Source organism: Lissotriton helveticus, chromosome 5_1, assembly GCF_964261635.1.
Source record: "Lissotriton helveticus chromosome 5_1, aLisHel1.1, whole genome shotgun sequence".
Taxonomy (NCBI): Eukaryota; Metazoa; Chordata; class Amphibia; order Caudata; family Salamandridae; genus Lissotriton; species Lissotriton helveticus.
Window position 1 is genome coordinate 1,298,747,780 of NC_136065.1, and position 13,667 is coordinate 1,298,761,446.

The 13,667-nt window shown below is 45.8% G+C and overlaps 1 protein-coding gene and 1 long non-coding RNA gene across 5 annotated transcripts in view; one reads left to right on the forward strand and one right to left on the reverse strand.

The window, feature by feature from the left end:
* LOC144755332 (uncharacterized) overlaps positions 1-6,388 on the reverse strand; it is a 37,067-nt gene extending 30,679 nt beyond the window's left edge. Inside the window, exons 1-2 of one of the 3 annotated variants that reach the window (XM_078644137.1) lie at positions 6,223-6,388; positions 4,655-4,767 (exon numbers count right to left, since the gene is read on the reverse strand). In XM_078644137.1, the coding sequence (XP_078500263.1) occupies position 4,655 (1 nt within the window). In that variant the 5' untranslated portion in view covers positions 4,656-4,767; positions 6,223-6,388. Of the gene's footprint in view, positions 1-2,897; positions 4,589-4,654; positions 4,768-6,222 lie in introns of those variants that run through there. The other 2 variants (XM_078644138.1, XM_078644136.1) reach the window with 2 other exon arrangements.
* Positions 3,011-13,667, forward strand: part of LOC144755333 (uncharacterized) — a 91,363-nt gene continuing 80,706 nt past the window's right edge. For both annotated transcript variants that reach the window (XR_013594875.1, XR_013594874.1), the window contains exon 1: positions 3,011-3,137. This is a non-coding gene — a long non-coding RNA (uncharacterized LOC144755333). The remainder of the gene's footprint in view (positions 3,138-13,667) is intronic.

The window sequence follows — 13,667 nt, forward strand, 5'->3', positions numbered from 1 at the left end:
TGCTAAATTCCTTGGGTGGGCCTGGGTGCTCAGAAGCAGGCTTATTAAAAGTACCCAAATGGTGACTGCCTAGTCTTCGGTAACCGGCTGATCTATGGTTGTACTAGAGTCCCTTTGTAAAATTTTAGTATATCTGTATGAGAAACCGTTTAGCTACAAATGATTTAATACTTGTTTTTAACTGATCTATGGTTGTACTAGAGTCCCTTTGTAAAATTTTTGCTTATTTGTATAAGAAGCTGATTAGTTACAAATGATTTAATACTTGTTTTAATTGTTTCATATGTATATATTGTATTTTATGTCTTTTATGATGAACTAATCGAATAAAGACTTCTTGAAATTGAGTAAGGCAAATGTCACTTCCAAGACACTTTCTTTGGGTCCTGTGGCACAGATGGTTACTGCTCAGTGTCTGTACTAGATACTTTAATTTAGTGTTGGTGTTCCAAGGTCTCTGATAATATTTCATTCCAACTAAATAACTACGGTTCCGATTTGCATGTGTGTCTCTCCACCGGTAGTCCTAGCAAGTAGTCAAAGTAAAGTTTACTTTTGAATTTATATTGGCAAGAGTTTTATTCCTGATGACCCAAAATAACAGTATCGTTATTAACTGTTAAATAAATCTTGCTGCCTGCTTATTTTGGTTACTCTTAGTCGAGTAGTAGTAGTAGATCTATGAAGTTATCAAGCACTTGATTATACTTCACAATTGTTGGGCCTCCCCTTTAGTCAAGCTTCTTAGGCTGCCATGCCTCTTTTAGAGCTCTTTGACTCCCAATTTTTAGGTTTGAGCCTTCGCAGCGCATGTGCTGCTCTGCCAAGCATGCTGTATTCGGGTATGGACTTGAAGTTCCGCCCACTCTCTGCCCATATTTTTCATTGGCTTATGTCATTGTGCTTTGTAAATGCTGGCTTCTAATTCGTTAATAGGCTTGTTAGTCCCTCCTTAGTACAGCATTGTCTTCATTTGTAACCTCCCATGAGGACTGATCCTTTTACTTCTTTAGTTACGTGATATGTCTTATTTAGTCTGTAAGCACCATTTTCTTTAACCTCTTCGATGCGTCGGACGGCCGCCGGTTGTCAGACGCAACGGTGGGCATTTGCGTCGGATGGCCGGGGGCCGACCCTTCTGCGCATGCGTCAAATTCTGCCGCACCGCGGCAGAATGTGCTCCACAGCGAAGAGGTTAATGAATTTCTCCTAATGCAGGCACAACATGCTTTCCTGCAACATTCAGCGCGCCATGCACGCTTTCATTTTCCAAGCAGCCCTGGACAATGGCGGCAGCCTATTTAAAGTGAAATAGGACATGCATTTACAAGAGTTTGAGCAATTGTTATTATAAATGACAATGTCTTTTATTTATGTGTTACTGATCAAAACAGGTAAGTAAAAGGCATTGTCATTTACAATGCCAATAGCTTAAACTTTCGCAAATGCGTGACCTATTGCATTGCAAAATTGTTTCCAGAAAGTAGGGAGGCAAGAAAGGCCAGAGACCCAGTCCAGCCAGTGGTGACTCTGACCCAGCATTAGAGCCGAATGCAAAGATGAACCACAAACGAACCATGGCACTGTCCTCACTTTCCCTCCTTTATGCAGTTTTGTACACAAAAAAGCAAACAAGCTCTGCCTGGCAAGCAGAATGATAACTCGTGTAACGCTGTAAGCAGAAATTGCAGCCAAAATGTAAAGTCCTCTCACTCCATCAAACTTTGTTGTTTCGATTACATGTTGAACAAGGAAACAAGCATTTGCAATGCAATAGGTCTCGCATTATTTAAGTTTGAGCTATTATTATTGTAAATGGCAATGTTTTTTGCTTTATGCTATAGTTTTCTTATGTACATAAAAAGCTACATATAAAGTATTTGTTGTTAAAATTATTTATGCAGTATTTAAATTTGTTTGCATAAAAGATTACAAGAATATCTTAGCAAAAAAGTTAAACTTTTTAATGGTAATTGACTAAATGTCCATTTGTACATTTTAATTTCAAATAGGTAAGTGTAAACATCACAAATATATTGTGCAAACAGTGCAAAATATTTTAGCCATAAATATTTTTGTTTTACGAGGTAGTTTGTAAGAAAATGATTGTAAAAGGCAAACACTGTAATTAAAATGTAACATATAACAGTACAGTTATGGCTAGTAAACATACATTAGTAGTATAGTATAATTGTAAACAAGATGTAAATAAGACTACAGAAATTAGCATGAATTATCACTTTAACATCAACTTTACAAACATTTTGAAAACACGATCACAGCTGGTAATCATGCATTGGCTTGTTATTACAAGCATTTCATTTTAATAAATATTTCTGATTCCCAAAAACAAATATGACAGTCTCTCAAAATAATGGCTTTTCAGTTTTAGTTGTATTTTTGATCTCCATGTCATCAAGTACTCATGAATATTACTGCCCCATGGACAGAGTCTGGCTTTACATGTCTACATATCAACATCCAATTCCATGAACACCCATCGCATGCCAGGGATGACCATCACCGCTGGTGAAGAGAAGCACAATTGGGTCAAGAATGCCCACAATACGTTGTGGTCCCATTATACCAGGGATGGGCTCAATAATGCCAAAGATGCCAACATCATGCCAAGCATTGCTAGACTAAAAGTGGGAATAATTCTAACAGGGACACCACCAATAAATTAAGAAGGAACACCATTACGCTAAGGCAAGCATTACCGCCTTCGGGTAAAGTCTGCGCTATATAAAAATGCATAAATACATGAATAAAGAAATACCGCCTTCGGGTAAAGTCCGCGCTATATAAAAATGCATAAATACATAAAAAAATAAATACCGCCTTCGGGTAAAGTCTGCGCTATATAAAAATGCATAATTAAATAAATAAATACATACCGCAAAACATCCTCGTTACTCTGCCGGCCTGCGACCATGAAGTCAGGCAGGCCGGCGCGACACCCGGAAACAGGAAGTAGGAGGGCGGGAGCCTACCCCGCCTCCCACGGAAGAGCCGCGATTGGAGCCGTGTTGGGAGCAGGGAGCACCGGAGCAGGCAGGAGCCTACCCTGCGCCCCGGTGCCGAAGGAGGGAAGAAGAGTCCTGCTGCCGGGCCTTGCAGCTGAGGAGAGGAAGCCGGTGAGTGCGTTGCTGAGCGGCGGGCGGGCGGAGGGAGAGGAGCATGTAGGCGCGGGGGGGAGGCGGCCTGTGTATGTGTGTGTATGTGTGTGCGTGCGTGTGTGTATGTGTCTTGGAGTGCGTGTGTGTGACTGTGAGGGAGGGGGTGTGTGTGTGAGCGAGTGTCTGTCTGCGACGTGTGTGTGTGTGTGTGTGTCTGTGTGTGTGCATGCATGCATGCGCGGTAGGCTGGGAGGGCGGCGCATGCGCAGTAGGCTGGGAGGGCGGCGCAGGACGGAACGTGCGCGTTCGCGCAGCCAAATCCGACTGCTAAAAATCGTGCCAGTTTTGTGTCCCTCATTCCCCGGCATCAGACAGCTATAGAGTCTCTGTCCCTGTTCCAGGGCGAGACCTATGCCAGTTTTGTGTCCCTCATTCCCCGGCATCAGACAGCTATAGAGTCTCTGTCCCTGTTCCAGGGCGAGACCTAATAAAACTGTGCTCTCAGCAGTAATCAGGTACGTGTACTATCACTGCCAGCCCGTGACTCGAGACAAGCTCCAAACCGTGTTCTGAGACCGCAGCTAGTTCGCTTATAATGCCCTGTCAATCTGTTGTATTGCCTCCACTGAGACGTGGTGGGGCTTCTTCAAAAGTGCAAAGTTGCCAACTGACTCAGGGTGTTACAAGATATCGGCTCTCTTCACATGGCCACCCACTGAAGAGCTGACATCACACGCTGAAAAGAAGGTAACATACAAATTCCTACACAAAATGGGTTTCCAGCTCTTTTAGGGCGGGTCGGTGCCTTCATAAAATTCCTACGGGGTTTTCCTGCTCCCTAAGACACGGGAGTGAAATAGTTTCCGTGTGTGCGTGCGCGCGTGCGCTGCTCGCACGCGTGGGACTCCCCGGGTGAGTGATTGCAGCCCTGCCCTGGTCATTACATCACCCCATGACATGAGTCACCAGCTGCGCCGTCACCTTCTCTCGCAGGGCGGGCGACATGCCCAGGCACTTTCCCTCCAATATAAGACTGGCGGGTTCCCTCCAAATCCCACCGCGCAATTTTCAGGGATTTCTGCCTTTTAACCGGGAGCTCGCGGCTGTGCCTGTATAACGGCCCTATGACCCTCATCCCATGACAGGGGATCGAGAACAGTAACAATTAAAGCGGGCCCGATAAATAACCACTCTTCTGAGTGTGTTCAAATGTCTCGTTGTAAATTTACCCAATCCGTTATAGTACACGCTATAAAATCCCATGCCCCTAATACTCGCTTATTCCAGTACAGGTGTGCACCTGTTCTCAATGAGGGGAGCCGCACAGACACTGCCAGGTGCCCAAACCCCAATGAACTCTTGGCAATTCCTCTGCCCTCCCCCCCCTATGAGTTCCTAAAATTAATGTAGTCTCGTGCGCCTCACAAAGTGTCTCTTCTGCTGTCTGTCCTCGGCCCATAGACTGTAACAGACTGCCTCTGAGCTGGCCCCAGGGTACCCATAAATAGATAAAGGATAAGAGAGGGTGCACTCACTATCCCTGGAGAGCTGGTGCAAGGAGATGCCGGGTGTTCGGGTCTCACAGCTGTGCCTGTCACGCGCCACCAGCTGGCACGTCCGACCCCTGGACTGTCTTTACAGTTGATTTCTGAAAGAGACAAAAACATTACAGTTATAGACGTGGCTTCATGACTAGGATGCAAAAATGTCATGTTATTCCGAACGCCTTCCCACGGCATCAGAGCGTACGGGAGCCACGTACAAAGGGGTCACGGGTGGCTGTGGTGGTATTATTCCCTTTTAGTGTACTCACCAACACAACCCCCACTACTATCTGTACAGGCTGTCATTCACCCTGTCGTTTCTAAATCGCCACATAATCCCGACTCTCTTCTCCTTCAACTCCGATCTCATCTCCATCCTCCGGGTTTCCTTCTCTATGTCCGAATCACACGGATATGCTCTTAAAATGTTCTCCAGCGCTATGAAGCGGTTTCAAGGTGCTAACCGGGCTGTAATAAATCAACCAAAGTGACAAAGCAAAATCTTCTACTCTTTTCTCTCGTTATTTCCTTCATATTACCACTTCCTAGTAGGCAACCCCCTCACTCTTTTATACTCATTCCCCTTTTCTTGCACTTCTTCACTTCCTTCTATTTCATCCACGTCTACATTCCCTCCTGACCTCTCTCCCGATCTCTTTCTCACTTTCTTTCATGCCCTCTTCACTCCTCTCTTACTTCCACACTCTCCCCTGTTCTATCTCTCCCTCTCACCTCCTTTCTCTGCCCACTTTCCTCTCTCATCTTCTATCATGATCCCTTCTTCCCTCTTTTCTGCTCTCCCTTCCCTCTCTTTCTCGCCCCCTTCTTCTCTGGTCCCTTCTTCCACCTCTAGCTCCATAGTCTACTCTCCTACTCACTGCTTCGAGGCCTGCTGTTTTTACTCTCCTTTTCCCCTCTCTTGCTCACTCTCCGTTCTCCCGTCTCTTGCCGCGCCCTCTTGTTTTGAAGTACCCCCCAGTGTGGCATACGCGCTATAAAAAGAACATAACTCATTGATATTGTTGCGCGCCCCCTGTGCCCTGGGATGTAGGTTCCTCCGAGGAGGGAAGGACTCGTAGTATGGATGGTGTTGATGGGTGATGCTCGAGCGCTCCCTCCCTCCCCACCTGTGGTGATGCTGCAGGTGTATGCGATGTATTCATGGGCGCCGAGGCTCGCGCACTTGGGACACAGGGCTATCACCTCCCCCGCCGCCCTTGCCTCCGAGGGCGGCCCTCCTGGCGTAGTCCACCGATAGAAAGGGTGGGGGCCACTTGCCCACACCTGTCACATCCAGTGTGCGCCATGTAGGACACACAAAGTCAGAAGCAACGCACCATCGACATTCATAGGATAGAAATCCTTTTTAAGACATGAATGACAACGAGGTCTATTTATGAGTTCCGTGTAGCGCCTCGCAATCACACCTCCCCTCTCACGGCACTCATCGTTCAACGTGAGAGAAACTTTTAAAATCGAAGCAAAATAAAGCAATAGAGGGACGCGGAAAAAACAGAGAAACACGTTTCATTGCTTTAAGCAAGTCAAAAAGCGCCTACCTTGGAATGTGTCGCAGCAGGAACGATGCTGTCCCGTGGCGCGCAGGGTCGCAGTGCTGCTGAAGTGAACACCTCTCTCTGCCTCCTCGGCGCTGAAGGAGATTCCGCAGCTATGAAATGAGCACAGACTGAGCGCCTCTTATGACTGCTGCTGACTAACGCTCGCTCCCCGGCCGGGGAGTGTCCTCCAGACACGCCCTCTGTCTGCTGAGGCGTGGCCCCGCCTCCTCCAGGAAACCGCAGGGCGATGACTGCAGAGTTTACCTGCTCCTCAGAAACGTCAGGCAGGTAACGCTCATTGAGGTAACTAGGCTTCAGCCCCACAAGTCCCCTTGGGTGCCTTAGCACGGGCTGTTGCAGCTTCTAGGACACACAGCTGTTCTTTTAGCTGCTGTCTGGCGCTCAGGGCGGGTTTTAGGGCAGTGCGACTGGTGCGGCCGCACTGGGCGCTGACCTGTGGTGTGGGCGCTGTGACCTCAGGGGGGCACGGTGTTTAGCAATATCTTATGATAGGAGAGATGAGGGGCACTTTTGCATGTGGTAGTGTAAGAATCCAAGGAGGCAGTCATGGGACATGGGGTAGCCAAAAGTGATTGTCGCACAGGGCAATCCAAGGAGGCAGTCATGGGACATGGGGTCGCCAAAAGTGATTGTCGCACAGGGCAATCCAAGGAGGCAGTCATTGGACATGGGGTCGCCAAAAGTGATTGTCGCACAGGGCGCCACCAACGCTAAAGCCGGCCCTGCTGCCGCTGCTGGGCTGCGCTGGAGATAGGCCTCGCGGACAATCTCTATTTTGTAGGTTACGAAGAGGGTGAAGTACATAAAAAGCATAGGAACTCTGAACTTGAGTGCAATAGGCGCGGGTCAGAGCTGGCTAAAAAAAAAAATGTCAGCAGCTTTTATGTTCCCCCCTCACCCCAGGTAAATATATAAAATATAACACATCTTAAATGAAAATGAAAATCAAATTAAAGAAATCGCTGAGAAATGCTTTCTTTTATGCAGGGCTTTAAGTGGGATGAAAAAGCGGAGGGTCGGGCGCTCTAAAGGGCGTGGCCAATGTCATGAAGGGTGTGGCTTAAAACACGTAGGCTAAAAATCAGTGCTTAGCATAGTGTGCCGCCCGACTTGTATTTTGCTGTTTCTGTCATTGCATCCAGATATGATACAACAAGTAACATCATACCTACAACAAGTCAAAACTATTGGCTTTGTCAATGGTTGTTAGTTGCGTAAGATAAATAAGCAGCAACTATGACTTGTATATAATATTGAAAAAGCTTCCACTTAAAGTCCTGGTGACACCAGGACAATGTTGCTGCTCCTGAGTTTCAAAAAGAGAAGGGAAATCCAGAGAGAAAATGACTCTCTATACAGGATATCCCTTCCACTTAACCCCTTCCATGCTGGTGACGAACCCCAGCCGTCACGCTCCACGGTGCTCGTGTGTTGATGACGGCTGGGGTTCGTCACGGCCCCGCCCTGTTCGTGCGGCTGCCGCACACGGGGGGAATCGCGGCTGCACGGAAGGGGTTAAACGTTCACCTGGCATGACGCCATACCGTAACTTCTCTGCAAGTGAGTAGTGTGAGCATGCGCACATCGATGTGCCTGCTGTCTCTGCAGTCTGGGGAAAAAAAGGACCGCCTATGCCAGGGCACAAAATAGAGCCCGATAGAGACCCGTTTCGAAGCCCCCTTTACAAAACTGCTGGTGCGCTGCACCGGTGAAACCCGGCCCACTTAAAGCCCTGCTTTTATGTTATGAAAGCTCAGATGGTTGATGAGTTTGCTGCAGATGTCTAAATGTGTATAACCAGCTAGTCACATAACTCAAATCTTGTTGGTGCACAGGAACCAGTGATATGTGTGAAATCATTGTGAATATGCAAGACATTATGTTAAAATTGTATTATGCACAGAATATCATAGACTGCTGCAAAATGTGCAAATAAATTTAGGGGCAGATTTACAAAGTTTTCACACAACACAGTGCTGCACACAAAGTTGCTGCATGCCCTGTGTAAAAGCAAGAAAGCAGGACAGGGCAATGTTATAAAAGATATGGTGCTCCTGCTCACATCAAGAGTGCCAGGCTGTGGATAGGCGCCGATGATGAATCATTTCACGATAAGTGAGTGAGGCATCTACTCCAATATCTTTGGATACCCTATTAAGGTTAAGAACTAAACAGAGGTAACATCAGACATCCTGATGTAAAATGGAGCCAGGTGTTTTCCCATAAGAATCTCTGAGTAATCAGGTGCTCATGTGTGTGAGTATTTACAGTGGGAGAGTGCAACTGATTCCACTATCTCTCGCTCTCCGTTGGGGATTACTCACATGTATTTATTTCCAACCACCTTCTTCAGGGCTTTAATTGGATATCTTCGTTCCAACCAAAAGTAAGGATTCACACTGAATATAATATACACATTCTTACTATTAAGGTCAGGCAAAAGGGACCAAGATTTGGTATACAACATTCTAATCATGAAGTGATCTGCAAGCGTTGCAAGACAGAATTATGAAAACAGAGATAGGAGAAGATGTCAAAATTTCACCTAATATCAGAGTGTGCTTAGTTCCCCTCTCCATCGGTCATCAAATAGCCCCACCCTTATACTAGCCACCAGTGGTTTCGCAAATCTTTTCTTGTAGTGCTGTGAGTACGTATTCGTTTCCCTTTACTTGTGGTGCCTCAGAAGGATATCCTCCATTCCCTGGTCAGTCACCAAAACGCCTGCATGCACAAAACATGCCTTAAGATGTCCACTCTTACATAACTCTCTAGATTGTACCAGTCTTACAGTTGATAGAGCAAGCTTCGCATCGCGACTTGCTCGAGTCATGAACCTCGCCCGTGTGTAATCAATTAATAAAATTTGTACGTCTTACTAATCTTTTATTTTTATATTCGAACGAAGTAGAGGAAGCTTGCGTACGTGTATTTCTAATAAAACTAATCCGTGTTCCTAAACATGGCCGCCGCTTGATAAATGGCTTCTGCGCATGCGTCAGTCACACTCACGTGACCTGACGTAGTTATAAGTTTGGTGGGAAAGGGTGCGCATGCGTAATACACAGCTTTCGTGAATAACGTGGTGATGCTCTTGTGAGTGTGTATATGTTGCTAACATTTAAACTGCATAGTATATTTGTATAATGATAAGTTTAAAGTACCAAACCAATGATGTGTTTTTCATACCGTCACTTCTATGTTTTAATTTGTTTTCGCTTACTTTTCATGTATCCTCGACTCGGAGGGGTGCTGGGCTGGGGAGTCCATCTTGGAGGGTGTTTCTGCGCAGAATCTAGAAGCTGCCATTGGCATTGAACTCAGGCCAAAGAAGGTTGATGCCAGAGCCACCCTGGGAAAGGGCACCTTCACCCAGCAGAAGCATCATGATTATGTTCTATTGTATCGAAATGTATTCTTTTCATTGTATTCTGTGTGACTTTCTCATGGGAACCCCAATCTCGCTAGGCGGTACCCAGAGATGCAAAGTAGGCCTCCAAATAGTGTATTCTGATTGGTGTGTTACCCAAACCCTACCTTAGGACCAATCCAAATTGAGGGATTCTGATACTTTGCAACATTGGGGGGTGGTACACCGTCCCAAAACAGTATATCTACCCTGGGTTCACCTAGGGAAGTTGTCCGACTTGTCTGGTTTAGCTGACCTGTCACTGACCCAACGCACTCAATAGGTGACTTGATACAGAGGAGCTGCGGAGCTCTCTGTCCGAAATTTGACCATAGACTCTGAAGGTTTTACTGAACCTTAAGTGCTGGCGAAGCACTTGGCTGGGGAATTCGCTGACCCAATCGGGGTCCTGATCGATAGCTGCAGAGAGGGTGGAGCGCAGGCGTTGCTTCCGAACTGCGGGTGCCGGTCCTGTCCTGAGGGTCCTGTCCGGAGGGTCCTGTCTTGAGGGTCCTGTCCTGATCCTAATCTGGTCTTCCTATCCTGTCCTGGGTGTCCATTCTGCACCTGCTGTCCATTGAGGGGTATCCTTCCTTGAGGGGTTCCTGTCCTTAACTGACCCGTGGCCAGGGTTTGGTTTTCACACCAGTCTAGGTAAATATTGCTCTGAATCTCCTGAAACTGCACCTTTCTATTTTTCTGTCTTTTGCTTCAATAAAGACATACATTTGCACGTGAATTAATTTTCCATGCTTTCTCCCGCAACCATTGAATCATAAAGTTATTTGCATTTATTCCATAACGTGTTCCTATGTTACCCTACCTGTTAGACATTATATTTTGCATTGCAGTTTGTCATTTCCTGATATGGTCTATAACCTCCTTACTTAAACTGTCTAAAGAACTTTTGCCTTAAAGCATAGCGTGTCTCTCTCCATAGACTCTCCTATAGATATATGAATGTTCCGAACTCCTGTCTCATATTTTTGAGATAATTCTAGAACACTAGTCCTAATCAAAGCCTATCCCATTTTTAGTGATTCATCTTAAACGTTCTAATTCCTGATCCTTCATTTTAAATGTGTCCTGGTTCCCTTAGTTTTAAATGGTGGCACTGACTTATTTGCTATTCAGCTATGTACTTTCTGTTATTCTGATTATCGATTGCTTAATTACTGTGAACTTGATGATTTCTGAATTTTACTAAATTAGATAAAGACTTTAAACTTCCAGTTGTCCGTGGTCATTTTACAAAGAGTATTGAATGCTATTTGTGGGGTGTGTATTTTGCTGCCTTTCCTTTTACAGCTAGCTCCCTGATCCATTGTGGTCATAGGTACCCGTGTCGGTGGATGGTAAGTCGGGTACTCTGAGGAATAACGAAAGGAACTCACAATTATCTGATAGCAGACCGTGAGGTCATCCGATCAAAGTATATGGTGATTTGAAATATATGGGCCCGAAGCCGGAAGTGGCGAAATTATTGGTCGGGTGACCCGCGCGCTCTATCACAGTCATCACACTTACAGGACTATATGTTCAAATCTCTGCTGCCCACTTATAGTCATAGATACATCATATGCTGCATTAAAGAGAAAACATGGAGTCACATAAGGGAATTAACTCTTCACACCCAAGGCTTTACTACAGTGAAATCTCAGATGTAATGTATATACCCATTGGTAGATGTACTGTAGCCTATTCTCAGGTCTTCTTATTGAATATGTTTCCTCAGATTTTAATCCTCATTGGGCCAAGGTTCAATCCTCATCCTTGAGAGCTTCTCACAATAGAACATACATTACTTATTCAGCTTTTTTCCTACCATCAGCAGAATGATATTCCTGATCTAAGTGGTCCGATAGCCAGGGCTCGAGTCGGGGTACCATGCGGGTGGACGGCGTCCCCTCACTTATTTTACCGGGGGGACACCGTCCCCCCTGCCAAACAGCTGTACTTCCCTTTTTGGCCTCTGGGATGAGGAGCTCGGCACCTTTCATTACGTCACTTCCTGTCGTGACGTCACTTCCGGTGACAGCATCCTCCCACTTCTTTTTTTACAACTTGTGCCCTGCCGCTAGCGTATAATGTTGCTGCTGTTGACAAACTGATCTGCTCTACTTTAGACTCCTTACTTCCTATGACTCCTGTATTAGGCAGAAGGCTTGGACCCCTTTTTTCAGTGATATTCTGTTCCATGATATTTTGTAGTTTACATAGTTTGTAAATTCAATATTTTTGTAGATTATGTTTTTGACACAATGCCCATTGACATTTGATATTGTTGGTCTCAATATTCTGTCATACAACCCTCCATAGATGGTAGGTATTGCCTTTTGCAGCCACATCTATTCTCACATTTTTGTCCTATATGCATTAGTAAGGGCAGCTACACACTTCTTTATGACACAGTTTCAGCAGTTTCAGTCATATCCACACCCCTAAACACTTCAAAAGTGGGTCAGACTGCACTCACACACTTCTGTACATCAATTATAGTTTAATGCCTAAGCTACCTGTTTCTAACACATTTTCAAATTCTTGTAGAAGCATCACAACAGCACTTATTAACAGCATAACTCTTTTGTTGATGCATGACATCACAACATTCTCCAGGCAGGTCTCACGACAAACATGCACTGTCCCATCTATGTTACTTCATGGAGTAGTTAGCTACCCCTCCACAAATGTGCTTTGGCGCCTCTTTACGTATAAATAGAACCACTATACAATACAACATTCTCATACTCTACATCATTGCGAGGCCTTAATAATGGCAATATAGTGCTAGGCAAATCTCTATTGACAACCTATCCTTGCTTTCTATAAATGTACAGACTTTACTTTAACCCTGATTCAAAGTTATGTTTTAAATTCTGATCCACGTACAAATGAATATTTGCATACAGATCAGACTTCTGAGTTGTGCATTACCACATTTTGCCATTTTCTTCTACCAGATTTTACCAGAAAAAGCCCAAGGAAAGGAAAACTATCAGGATAAAATGTGAACATAATTGCCAAATATGCAGTAATCAGTGTGGTAAATACTGATTCCACATATTACGCTTCATTCTAAAGTGGGTAATCTATGAGTAGGTAATTATGTCATTCATTAAATACAGCCACGCAAGGGTAGCGCCAATTATATATTATAACTAGAGAATGGGGTGTAGAGTGTGGGATTAGCGATGTCAATCAATCAATAAATCAATCAGGGGGCTTATAATGTGCGCTACTCACTTGTGAGGGTCTCAAGGCGCTGGGGGGGGGGGGAGTGGTTGCATCACCGGATCAGTCAAAGAGCCAGATCTTGAGGTCCTTCCTGAAAGTGTGCAGAGTGGGGGAGCGTCTGATGTTCTCTGGGAGATCGTTCCAGGTCTTGGCCACAATGTAGGAGAAGGCTCTCCCGCCTGTTCTGTTTCTGCAGGTGCGGGGGACCATCTGCCAGGGCGAGGTCGGCTGAGCGGAGGTTCCTCCTGGGTGCATGGAAGGATACTCTCTCGTTGAGGTATTTGGGTCCGATGTTGTGGAGGGATTTGTAGGCGTGGGTGAGGAGTTTTAAAGTTACTCTCTTCTCGACGGGGAGCCAGTGGAGGTCTCTTAGGTGCTGGGTCATGTGTTCGTGGCACGGTGTCCCGAGGATGAGTCTTGCTGCGGCGTTCTGGATGGTTTGGAGTTTGTGTAGTAGAGTTCTGTTGATTCCGGCATATAGGGCGTTGCCGTAGTCCAGTCTGCTGGTTATGAGCGCATGGGTGATGGTCCTTCTGCAGTCGTGGGGATCCATTTGAAGGTCTTATGGAGAATGCGCAAACAGTTGTAGCTGGTGGAGGTGAAGGCGTTGATCTGGAGGTTCATGGAGAGGGAAGAGTCGAGGATGATGCCAAGGTTTTGTACGTGGTCTGTAGGGGTGGGCGGGTTCCCGAGGGCGGGGGCCCACCAGGTGTTGTCCCAGGCGGAAGTGCAGGGGCCGAGAACGAGGACCTCGGACTTCTCTGAGTTGAGCTTCAAACAG